Genomic DNA, 13,427 nt, shown 5'->3' on the forward strand with positions numbered 1-13,427 from the left:
TCTTTCTTTCTTTCTTTCTTTCTTTCTTTCTTTCTTTCTTTCTTTCTTTCGTTCGTTCGTTCGTTCGTTCGTTCGGTCTGTCTGTCTGTCTGTCTGTCTTTCTTTCATTCTTTCTTTCTTTCTTTCTTTCTTTTGTTCGTTCGTGTTTTCGTTTGGTCGGTCGGTCTGTCTCTCTCTCTCTCTCTCTTTCGCTCTTTCTTTCTTTCTTTTCTGTCTGTCTGTCTCTTTCTGTCTGTCTCTTTCTGTCTTTCTTTCTATCTTTTCTGTCTGTCTCTCTCTCTCTCTCTCTCTCTCTCTCTCTCTCTTTCTTTCGTTCGTTCGTTCGGTCTGTCTGTCTGTCTCTCTGTCTTTCTTTCTTTCTTTCTTTCTTTCTTTCTTTCTTTCTTTCTTTCTTTCTTTCTTTCTTTCTTTCTTTCTTTCTTTCTTTTCTGTCTGTCTGTCTGTGTCTCTTTCTGTCTTTCTGTCTGTCTGTCTGTCTGTCTTTCTCTCTTTCGTTCGTTCGTTCAGTCGGTCGGTCGGTCTGTCTCTCTCTCTTTGTCTCTTTCGCTCTTTCTTTCTTTTCTGTCTGTCTGTCTCTTTCTTTCTTTCTTTGTTTTCTGTCTGTCTGTCTGTCTCTTTCTGTCTGCCTCTCTCTCTCTCTCTCTTTCTTTCTTTCTTTCTTTCTTTCTTTCTTTCTTTCTTTCTTTCTTTCTTTCTTTCTTTCTTTCTTTCTTTCTTTCTTCCTTCCTTCCTTCCTTCCTTCCTTCGTTCGTTCGTTCGTTCGTTCGGTCTGTCTGTCTGTCTCTTTCTGTCTATATGTCTGTCTGTCTGTCTGTCTCTTTCTGTCTGTCTGTCTTTCTTTCTTTCTTTCTTTCTTTCTATCTATCTATCTATCTATCTTTCTTTTCTGTCTGTCTGTCTGTCGTTCTCTTTCTTTCTTTCTTTCTTTCTTTCTTTCTTTCTTTCTTTCTTTCTTTCTTTCTTTCTTTCTTTCTTTCTTTCTTTCTTTCTGTCTGTCTGTCTGTCGTTCCTTCCTTCGTTCTTTCTTTCTTTCTTTCTTTCTTTCTTTCTTTCTTTCTTTCTTTCTTTCTTTCTTTCTTTCTCTATCATTCTTTAGCTGTAGTGAAATTGTTTACAAAAGTTATTTGCAGCCTAAAAGTGTGTGTGTCACAGTGTGTCTGTAACCATGTGTGTGTGTGCACTGCAGTGGGAAAGGTTCACATCTCCCACGCCACTCCATATTGGGCTATAAAAAAAGGAAGTACATATTTTGGAAACTCACTCTCTGTGGTCGGGGTAGAGGGCTTCCTGCTTCGCTTATCAGCTGATGTGGAGACACTGGGATCTGAACACGGACACACAGGCGGATGGAGAGACAAATACAGAGAGCAAAAATTAGACAGAAGTCATGTGATTCCAATGAATACACCATTTTCTGCCTCCCTTAACTTCAATGTCAGCTAAAAAGTTCTCAAGCTGTCTGAGCTGCTTAATCATTTGAGAACCTATTGCTATGAGGAGCCAAACATATCAAAGTCACCTGTTGCTCTGTAAAAACCCAAAAGGAAAAGGTGCCATAGTAGAAAAAAATGACAATGGTAGTCAAAATTGTTTGCTTTCCTACATTTCTACATTCTTCAAAATATCTTATTTTGTGTTCAACAAAACAACGAAAATGACAAAGAAATGTTTCCTACTATGGTCAATGGTGGCCAAGAAATGTTTGGTCACAAACATTCTTCCAAATATTTTTCTCTGTGTTCATCAGAACAAAGCCATTCATACAGACTTGGAACATAATAATCTAATAAATCATCTTTGGGTGAACTGATCCTTTAAAGGAGTAGTTCACTTCAAAATAAACCCCCATTGACTTTCCATAGTCATTTTTAATCCTACTATGGAACGTCAACGGGGGCTTATTTTAAAAAGTGAACTCCTTGAAGTTTTTAACTTTTTGCTGAAAAGGATGTTAGGAATGTGGACAAACTTTCAGCTGAAAGACATTTTTTCTCTTCATCCAAGACATAATAAGTGAATGAGCAAACACATGGTCCACTTCCTTCTGCAAAGTCAAAAAGTAGGAGTGCTACATTTCTTGATACCTATATCACGTTCGTTCAAAAGAGGCACTTGTTTCAGTTTTGTTACTTTTTACCATTTGAAATTTGACGGAGCTCCCGAGGCCTCTATAGACCGTTTCATAGGACGCGCGCGTGCCTGACCCCCGTTAACTTCCGGTTTGTGTTTGGCTATAGTGTCTAATAATATAACTATTTATATTTTATTTAATTTATGTTCATTTTAATTTCTATTATTATTTTACTTTGTAATAATTGTATTAAATAAACGATATGTTGAATTTTGCTGTATGTTCATTTTATTAAATAAAAGTTTGTTGAATGGGTCCTGCAGTTTGGTCGCATTTAAAGAAAGCGTATGGAACACTGACATCTAGCGGTTGAGCTTGGTATCGCAGTCTAAATACAAAATATTGGAGAGACAAGTTTAGCCAAGTAACGGTCTTCTCGTTTTCTTTTGATTGTTATCAGAAATAATCTACAGGCACTCTATTGTTTGTGAATGTGTACCGGAAGTTCAGTTGGGGGGGTCACAAAAGTGCGCATGCACAGTAACGTTTGTTTATGTTGTTAAGAGGAAACCGTCTATAAGTCAGCCATACTGTAAGTGTTAATCCAAGGCATCCTGTTTTTTGATTACCGAGGATTCAAACACACTACTCATTTCACATACTATATAGTATGGAAGTAGGCATAATTCGGACACAGGGGCAGTGTTAGTGACTACCGCAGCCTGAGCTGGTCAGTAATTACCAGAAGTTTCAGAACTCAGGGAGAGACTCTGGGGAGAGAGTCAGATACATTGCCCTGCCCAAAACAGGCAGCTAAAAACCGTAATATTCCCAAATTAACCAATGTTCTTATGAATATGAATCTTGGTGAAAAACCAGGCATTAACTTTAATATATGAATATACTTTAAAAATACTTTTAAAAAATACAACATTTGAAGTAGAATACTGACAATAGAATTTGATGATACGAAACATGGTGTCTGACTCATACTGTTAACCTTGTCTTGCATAGTCAGACAACTCAGCCCATCAGACTGGTGCTAAAAAGGGACAGTTAACCCCAAAATAAAAATTCTTTCATCATTTACACACACCCATATCATTCCAAACCTGTGTGTCTTTCTTCTGCAGAACACAAAAGAAGATATTTTGAAGAACGTTGATACAGTTGCCCCCCAGACTTCCACTATATGGACACAAAGCACTGAGACGTTTCTAAACATATCTTCTTTTGTGTTCCACAGAAGAGTCATATACAGGTTTTGAGTGACAAGAGGGTAAATCAATGATCCCTTTAATAGTTTGAGAAAATAACACTTCAATTAAAGCCTTTACGTTTAATGCATTATAAAGGGTTATTAAAGGGTGTGATGCATTATATTTATCATACATTATAATTGTTCATAATGTGTGTTGTAATACATTAAATGTTCTTGTAAAGAATTATAACCAAATTCAAAATGCAAAGTGTAACAAGGAATTGATTAGTGTTATATTGTATTATGTAGTTAGACATTACCGTGCATTATACGGCATAATTAATACATTAAAACGACTTTTATAATGCACTATACATATATGCTTTAAGTAAAGTGTTACCAGAAAGTCTTCTAGTTTTGGACAGTTGCAGATGTACTAAAGTATTGGAACGTGAGGTTTACCCACCATCCACTAGGACCATACAGGAACACTCTTCCCTGCCCTCGCTTGTCTCTGCTCTGCAAACATACTGTCCATCATCCTCAAGAAGCGCTTTATCAATGCACAGAGAGCACTGACCACCTATTCACAAAAACACACAGGGTTAAGGGTTGTTTGGCTAAATTGATTTCTACAGAAAAAAATGACTTGACCTGTAAAGAAAAAAGAAAAAAATGAGACAGAAAAATGAAAATGGCAAATGTCACAGACCCTGTTGTTGCTGTTCAATGGCTGTTAGCAAAAGTTTAGATATTTCTCATTTGTTATATCAACCCCTAGCATCGCATATTCATGAAATTTGGCATTTGTCTAAAGAATGTCCTGTTGTTCATGTGTGTCAAGTTTTGTGAAGTTCAGGTATTGCGCTCACAGGCCAAATTGTATTAAACTAATCAACATTCCATATATATTTCTACCGTATTTGTAACTTTTTTTATTATTCTCTTTATCATGGTAATGACATTTTATATGATTTAAAGTCCCAGTGAAATTAAAAATTACAATGCATATTTTTTCATGAAATATTGCAGCATTTATTGTAAATAGTTTATCAATGTGGGTCATTCTCTTTTTAAAATTCGTGTGCCCTCATAATCTTCAGTTAAAATCTGAAAATGCACTTCCTTCCTGTAATGACTATCCATCTTATATTACATATGTTAGATGGCTTGGGCGGAGCATCCGTTAACTCCTCCCCTTCAACTGTCAGTCTGCTGCCAGTTTCACTTCAAAATGCAACGGCTGTTTTTAAACATCCAATCAAATCGCAGAGAAAGACGAAAGCCACGCCCACTGTTTTTTTCTCATTAGAATATCCAGATCACTCTGAAACGCGTCAAAATACAGAAGTAAATCAATGGCAACTTCCGGTTCACAGGGACTTTAAACAAAAAGCCTAGTTCAAAAATGGTCAAAGAAGTGAAAATGTTCATATGACCAGTTTCAGAGTTATTAGAGAGAATGTGATTATAGTATGACCCCTGGGACAACGTTTGCTACTCATCTGGACACTACACAAATTTCATAATGATCAGCTATAAATATTTCATTCTAAAATGTTATTAGCTGCTGATGCCATTTTTGTTCCTTTGTCCAGCTCTTAAGGTCCAGTGTGTAATTTTTGGAGGAAATATTGACAGAAATGCAATATTATATACATAACTATGTGTTCATAGGTGTATAAAGACCTTACATCCTGAAGCGTTATGTTTTTATTACCTTAGAGCTATTTCTAGCTACATGCACATGCATATTTCTCTTACATGGAATTCACCATGTTGTTTCTACAGTAGCCCTAAATGGACAAACTACTCTACTGAGCGCGGTTCGTAAAAACGTGATCTCCTTCGGCAAAGAAGCGAAGGCATGACGACATCTTAGTCTTGTGTCAGCCACCATAGTGCTTCGAAAGGGAGGGGGAGGGATGGAGTGAGCCATTGGTTGCAATTCACCACCTCACCGGTAGATGCCCAAAATTTCCTACACTGGATAGCACTTGTGCCAAAGAAGATACATTTGGTGTTTGGGCACCTAAAAATGTGTTGACACTTGGGCAAGAGTACAATAACATGCTGTCGATAGAGCTCTTAATGTCTTATTTACATAATCATATAATGAAAGATTGAGATACAGGGACAAAACACAGATTACATTTTACAGGGGAAACCAGCAAACTCATATCTCTTCCCCCACGTTTGTGTTTTTTTCAGGAATAAATATCATCATTTTTATGGCCCTATTACATCAGGAATGCCTGGCATTATAAATGTGACCCTGGACCACAAAACCAGTCATAAGGGTCAATTTTTTTAAATTGAAATGAGCTATAGTGACTACTAAAAGAATAGAAATGAGATTAAAAAATGTTTATAAAGGCACACTCATGAGAGACTTCCTACATCAAGAACTTAGGCATGACAACATAAGATCTTCTACATATACATGCATATGCACAGGAAAAAGACATGAATGATAGCAAAGCAGCTTTAACATTTTTTTTATAAATTCTTTCTGAAGTAAAAGTGAGAAACTAAAATGCAGCACTTACCTTCATTGGTAATAACAATGAATTTCGATGGTTTGATGAGTTTCCCGTCAAGGGTCCATGTGACCTTGGCAGGCGATTCAGAAGAAAGTTGGCACTGTAGATGCAAACGTTCCCCATCCAGCACTGTCACATCACTCAGTTTCTGTGTAAAAACTGGTTCTTTCCTTCCACCTGCCCTTGCTTTCTCCTTCACCCCTCCATCCACACAGTTAACATCGTTTTCCTTTCCCGTGCCGTCTTTTAACGGTGGCCTTTCTCCGTTCCTCTCCTGGCTCTGTTGCTTTTTCTTGTTTCCTAACACTGACCTAAAGTCTACAACTTCGTTTTTGTTGGGTTGAGTGTTTGTTAACGATCCAGGAGCAGGTTTCGGGGTTCCCGGGGTTCCTTTCTTTCCCAGCACGGCCCTGAAGTCCACCTGCTGGGGAGAGTTGACCTTCCGCTCTTCTTCCGACTGGGTCTTGGGCTTGATCTGCCGTTGGAGGCTCCCTCTGAAGTCCATCTGCTCAGCAGTGATCTCCTTCAGGTCTTCCTCAGAGACGCTCTTCGTGGCGACCTTGCGGCCCAGAACGGTTCGGAAGTCGATCTGCTCAGCCTCCTGCTGTCGGATCTGGTCTTCCCGATGCTCTTTGGTTTCCACGCGCCTTTTGAGACGCCCGTGGGTGGCCTCGTTCTCCTCCCAATCCGGAACGTCACGGTCCCAGAGTGGCTCGGAGCACAGTGAGGCAGGTCTGTCGCTCTGTCCTCCCTTGCCCGGAGCAGTCCTCTCCACCTCTTGGCTGCCGCAGGACAAGTGGAGAAAAAATTGCAGAAAAGTTTAATGCTCCAGCAAGCTCAGCCCACACTGGAGAGCAGCATAATTGGGGGGGAGAGTTAGTTCAAGACGACAGAGTTACATCACAGATGACTTCAGAGACCTTATAGGGAAATGAGCTTCTCTTTAGACAACAGCACAGATGAGCGAGGAAGCATAAACAGAGTGTTTGGTTATATAGGGAGATTATGTCCATTAAGTGCAGGGGTTAAAGGGGCAGCGGGTGTAAATATAGCTTTGGGGCAGAGGGAAGCAAGAATAGAAGGGGAATGTACCGTTTATGAGAATCGTCACCAGATGGCACAGAGCTCTCAATGATGTGCAGGGTGGCCACTGATTTGCACTCTCCTACTTTATTTCTGAGAACAACAAAAACTTAATTACAACACTTTGACTCATTGAAATACTTTCAAACACTCATCTTTCCTGGAATCTGGAAGTTAAATTCAGACAGAGTTAGCATTACAAAACACATAGATATAAATAACGAGATGCCGCGTGAGCATCTGTTTCTATGGGCCGCTATACGTAGGTCGTCCGCCATATTGGAAAGGTGCGTGCCGGTCCATTAACACTCAAAATCAAGCTGACTGTGTATGATTATGAAAACATATTTATTGTTGTGTAAACTCAAACATTATATCTGCAAGACTAACACATGACAACAACAAAAGGTTATCCAAATTTTTCGGGAATTTAAATCCCTGTGGTTTTCACAGCCATGGCTGAGCAGTGTTGGGGCATTCTAGTCAACTGTGAGTGACGTCAGTGGACTGTTCCAAGATGGAGGACACGTCTACGTGCCTGGAGCGCTTGAATGCCTAGTTATTTATATCTATGACAAAACATTTGTGACCCTGGACCACAAAACCAGTCATACTGTAAGTTGCACGGGTATATTTGTAGCAATAGCCAATAATACATTGCATGGGTCAAAATGATCGATTTTTCTTTTATGCCAAAAATCATTAGGACATTAAGTAAAGATATTTTGCAACTTTCCTACCATAAAATATAACAATTTTATTTTTGTGAGTGGATGCAGCAAAATCACCAACAAAAATGGCAGGAAGCACACCTACAAACTGCTGCCCGCTCTTTGGGAATTACCCACTCAAGTTTGGTATCTATGTAAAGCTTAGAATTTCTGCTTTTCGGCCTGCTACAGTGCCTCTGATCGACAACTTTAATGGCTATTTTCTCAAAATTATTATTTTTTTGTGCACCCTCAGATTCCATAGTTTTAATAGTTGTATTTCGGCCGAATATTGTCCTATCCGAATAAACCAAACATCAATGGAAAGCTTATTCATTCAGCTTTCAGACGATGCATACATCTCAATCTTGAAAAATTGACCATTATGACTGGTCCATGGTCACAATCATCCTTTCCCACAAGATGCAGAATGCTTAAAAAGGTTACAAACAAGGTTTAGGTGTGCAAATCCGTACTTAAGATGAATCTCGTAGTTTCCAGCATGATGTGTCTGTACTTTCCTGACGAGCAGAGACACAACGTCTTCCTTCTGTAAGATCTCAAAGTCTCCCCCTCCAGATATCACCTGACCGTTCTTCATCCAGAGGAATGATGGGAAGGGGTCACCAGCGATGGCGCAGGACAGCAAAGCGTGCTGACCCAGGCAGGTTGTAGAGGACTGAGGTTTAGTGATAAACCAGGGCTGAACTCCATCCTGAGGCTCTGTGGAGACCAAATTCATAGATCAGCCAAGGCCGACTGAGCTTCAGCATTATCTCTTTGCAGAAGCCGCTACTTTATATTTTGGCGTATAGGATTAGGATTGCGATCACACCTTGAACAGTGAGTGAAGCTTCAGTCCGAGCGTATCCAGCTTCATTCCACACCTCGCAGGTGTATGTGCCGGTGTCCTCAGGAAAAACTTCCTGTATGAAGAGAGTGTATTGACAGCCCTTCTTCTCGAAATGGAAGTCCTCGGACTCCTGGATCTCTTTTCCATTATGCAGCCACAACACCTCAGGGGGAGGATTTCCTACACCACACATCACGCTTGCATGTTATTATGTGCAAATAAAAGTTAGAGACGATGAATGGAAGTCAGTGGGACAAGAGTAATATATCAGCTAACCAAAACACTCAAGCCAAAATGTTTAAAGTTAAGGCATTGGTTGAGTCAAAACAATCTTAATAAAGTTGTAATTGTATTTGTTCATGTGATTTCAGCAACTACATATGTTCCTAAGAGCCCAGTCTCATGAATTGCGTATAAATAACACGCGCGTTGCATTATCGTGAAATACGTACGCCAAAGTTAGATTTTGCGTGCATATGATACGCCTATTTTTGCGTGCATATGATACGCCAATTTAGCGCACGTGCATATTAACCGGCAATTTGTCTTATTAACCTGTCCCCTAACCCAAACCCTAAACCTAATGTTAGCGTGCGTGCATATTATAACCTCTACCCTAACCCAAACCCTAAACCTAACAGTATTATTTTAATTATTTCAGTGTTTCGTCTTCATGTACGTTTCAAAATGGCTGCTCTCCAGCGAGGTGCACGCAAACATTGGCGTATCATATGCACGCAAAATCTAACTTTGGCGTATTACACGATAATGCAACAGCGTGTTATTTATACGCAATTCATGAGACCGGGTTGGTTCCTAAAGTGATATGTTCATGCAAATGCAAAAGACATCAGGAGACCCCTCAGGATTCCTTTACACAGGAAGTACTCACAATTATATAATCATCAAATCTTCTGCACAGATCACACACACACACACAATACTAGATGACACACAAATGATGCCTCTTAGGGGAGTACAAAGGAAATTCCATTCATTACAGCCAAACTCAACAAACCCACTCAAAACACAGAATAAGTTCATCAATTTGATGAAGTTTCATAATATTTAAATAAAACACTTTTTGGACAATTCAAATTTTACAGACCTTCAAAATGTAACGGAACAGACTACAAACTTGTATTAGAAGATCCTTCTAGCACAAACAACCTATGGGGTCATGTTTTGATCAATGTCCTCAAAATGGTACAAATCGCCCCTGAAAATCTCTTCAAGGGGCACATTACTCTTCAAGGGACAGTACACCCAAAAATAAAACGTCTGTCATCATTTACTCACCCTCACTTATTTGTTTGGATTAAGAAAGATCTTTGGAAGAAGGCTTGTACCCAAACAGCTCTTGGCCACCATTGACTACCATTGGAAAAATGACAATGGAAGTCAACGGGGCCCAGAACGGTTTGCTTTCCAACGTTCTTCAAAATGTTATTTTGAGTTCAACAACATTTTTCCCACTATGGTCATCAATGGTGGCCAAGAACTGTTTGGTTAAAAGCATTCTTCCAAATATCTTTCTCTGTGTTCATCCGAACAAAGACATTTATACAAATTTGCAACAACTCGAGGATGAGTAAATGATGACAGAATTTTCACGATTACTTCATGCATATCATAAAAAATATCTAAATCAAAACGTTTCACATTGAAAACTGTATTCAAATACTTTATTCTTAATAAGCCGTCGTGTCGTACCTGTCACCTCCACAGTCATGGTGACCTGACTGCCGTCCATGACTCTGAGATCCTGCAGACCCTTGAGGAACACTGGAGCCGAGGGTCTTCTCACATTAACCGCAGGAGGGGCACAAGACCTCTTCACACCTGGTTTAGCTGGATGACAACACAGATGACACGAATGCATCTAAACGTACCTCAAATACATCTGTAACTCTAGATACAAGCACAACACTTATTTACATAAGTTCACATTAACTATTGCTCTCTAAATTTAACATTGCACACTTTGTCAATCGTGGCCTCCTCTAAAACCAAGCGCTGCTTAAAATGATTCAGTCTTCTCCATGATTTTTCGAACCACTTGGAAAAACTTCAGTTGAAAGGCAAGTGTCAATTATTTTGAACTTGAAATAAATCCGTTTCATTTTGAAGAGACACAACACAGCCCTCTAACTTCAACTAGTCTTTTCAATCTTTAAAACAGTATCTGTTACACAAAATGTTCTTTGTAGAAAAAGGTTCTTCAGACTTTAAAAAGGAAAGAAAGAAATAGTTGTTTAAGCACAGGTGGTGTGGTGTAAAGTGCAGTAGCTAAAGCAGAATCTTCATGATTGGAGTATTAAATACTACGCTTCATTTGAATAAAACGTTTTAAAAATGCTGTAAAATGTGATTTCTGATGGACAGTCGGGCCTTTTTCTTTCCATCATGCTTTCCACTGAGACACAGATCAGACCCAGCCACAGCAGTGTGTGCGTGTGTGGGAAAAGACTGGTATTTTACATTTTTAACCCACTTGAACACGGAACCTCTGCCTTTAGACAAACTCACAGCGAGCAGATGTTTCTCTAATCCCGAGGACCCTAAAATAACTCTTTGTAAAAACACTCGGTGCACGATGTTCACTTATCACAGAAACACAGAACAAACTCATCCTGCAGTCTGCAGGGAAATGTACTCCGAGAGTGTTTTTTGACTCGAGTGCTCTCAGAATTTGGCACACAGAACATTCATTTAAGAGTCTCGAAATGTATTTGGTACGTTTGACAGACCGATAGGAAAATATTTCAAATGAAAGTTACCACATTCCTCTTGCCTGCTTGTTTCAGTGTGGAAAATACATCAAATAGCCTACCATAGAATATCACAAAGAGATGAGACAGTTCGCTTACTGTGTGGAAAATTCAGAACTGCTTTTATTTCGTTGGCAAGGATTTTGCTTACTCTAGGTTTGGCTCTGTTAGTGTGTATTGTATATAAGACACAATAGTTGCTGAATGTTAACCAAATAAATACAAACACCTAAACTGCACTTCATACAGTAGGTATGTGTTTAGGTCAGATGATCATGTTTGTTTCATTCTGTGAACTATACAATATTTCTCCTAAATGTCAAATAAAAAAAGATTGTTTCATTTATTTGCAGAAAATGAAAACTGGAGAAACAGGTGAAAAGAACCGAAAACATGCTCCGTATGTTTTCAGACACGTTCATATTCACCTTTAACCAATACAACAGTAATATATGTCTTTAGGAAAACTTCAAACATTATTTTTTTATGTGATAACCTTAATTTTTATAACAGTTTTCATGTGTCTTGTCTTTCACATTGCTGTTGGGTGACTTTGTCAATCCTGAGGTTTCATTTTGTTGAAATTCAACAGACACTGGACTGGAATGGCCACAATACATCTAGAAATGCTGATTACATGAAAAATGTCTCTTAATTATGTCAGCGGCTGTATATTATCATCTAACACAATAGCATTAAAAAAGAGCAGTTTAGGTGTCCAAATGCCAAATGCTTTTAAATGCCTTTCTGAATGTTATGGTATAGAGTAAAGGCAGAAAGATGCTTGCGTCTTACCTTTAACCAGCACACGGGCAGAACACGCAGCTCTACCATGATCATTCACTGCCACACATGAATACACACCAGCGTCCTCCATCACAGCGGCCTGAACTCTCAGCTCACACTCACCATTCTCATACACAGTGTGTAAATGTGTCACGGGCTTATCTGAAAACAGAGAGAGAAACCATTGCAAATGAGCAAACAAAGAGACAAATGAACAATTTAAGCAGAATCTTCTTCTGTAACTTTCCACAACCACACCACATCACACAGTGATAAGACATGCAGTTCACAAAGTTGAAGCAAGAGTGACAATTTTGAGAATAGGACACAAGACCGGTCAAATAAAAAGTCTTTTTCAGGAGCTCTAGAGATAGTGCCCTCTGGTGGCAAACCTTCTCACGGAACTTGCATAACCAACACCTTGTGTTCATCCGTCATATACCATACTATTAGTACAAATATTTCTGAAGTTTATGCATGTACTTTACACTGTGTACAGGGTGAAAGTTTACTTATTCTTCGTATTCTTGAAATACGCACATTACATTTATGTATCAGAGCATTCTTAAAACCAATTTAAGTGTGATGACTCTCTTTTTCTAGACCCATCATTTGATCAGAATGGCAAAATTTGCATTTGTTAAGCATGTTAAACACGTGCAGCGTAAACTGTAAAAAAAATCCGTAAAAAACCCGGAAATTTTCTGTCAAGCAGAGCGACATAAATATACCGCAAAATAACCGTTGTTTTCCTGTAAAATTACAGGATATAAGGATATACAGTATAATCAATAGTTTTCCACGTTTTTCTTGTAAATTTGCGGTCTTTCTCTGTAATTTTACATTTATTTTCCTTTCAAAAATACATAAAAAATCTTTTAAAAAAATAAAGTTTTTTTACATAGAAAAAAATCTGTTAAACATAACAGGAAAAATCTGTAAAATTACGTTTTTTTAACAATGTATGAAATTTAGAAATGAGAAATAGCTCATTCATTCTAAGGTAATAAAAATGTAAGGCATCATTATGTAAAGTCTTTATATACCTCTAAAGACATGTGTATTACATTGCATTTCTGTCAATAGATACTCCAAAAAATGACACACTGAACTTTTAATTTTTAAATTACCACCACAATGTAAAGGGTATTTCTCTTCAAATCATGAAGAAAGAGCTTCTGCTTTCTCCTTTCTGATATTCCTCATTTTTTTCTCTTTCCAGCGATTGTAAAATCTGTCCACACAGATGCAGAGCTCTCTCTCTCTCTCTCTCAGATGTCTGATTTCCAGTGCAAACACTCGCCAAGTCCATCTGTGTGTAATATTTCAGGCTGAATGATGCATGCTTTGCCTTTATATGGTTGTAAGGTCTCATATTTGCTCAACGGCCCCTGCAGTGGCTCACTGAT

General features: G+C 38.6%; 1 protein-coding gene across 2 annotated transcripts in view; it reads right to left on the reverse strand.

Moving 5' to 3' along the window:
* The window catches only part of mylka (myosin, light chain kinase a), a 58,592-nt gene that overhangs the window by 15,516 nt on the left and 29,649 nt on the right, over nt 1-13,427 (reverse strand). For both annotated transcript variants that reach the window (XM_057335741.1, XM_057335742.1), the window contains 8 exons: nt 12,028-12,180; nt 10,175-10,312; nt 8,444-8,641; nt 8,085-8,331; nt 6,908-6,991; nt 5,822-6,597; nt 3,739-3,855; nt 1,262-1,324 (listed from right to left, as the gene is read on the reverse strand). In XM_057335741.1, coding sequence (XP_057191724.1) covers nt 1,262-1,324; nt 3,739-3,855; nt 5,822-6,597; nt 6,908-6,991; nt 8,085-8,331; nt 8,444-8,641; nt 10,175-10,312; nt 12,028-12,180 — 1,776 coding nt within the window. The remainder of the gene's footprint in view (nt 1-1,261; nt 1,325-3,738; nt 3,856-5,821; nt 6,598-6,907; nt 6,992-8,084; nt 8,332-8,443; nt 8,642-10,174; nt 10,313-12,027; nt 12,181-13,427) is intronic.

This window comes from Triplophysa rosa, linkage group LG6 (assembly GCF_024868665.1).
Source record: "Triplophysa rosa linkage group LG6, Trosa_1v2, whole genome shotgun sequence".
Lineage (NCBI taxonomy): Eukaryota > Metazoa > Chordata > Actinopteri > Cypriniformes > Nemacheilidae > Triplophysa > Triplophysa rosa.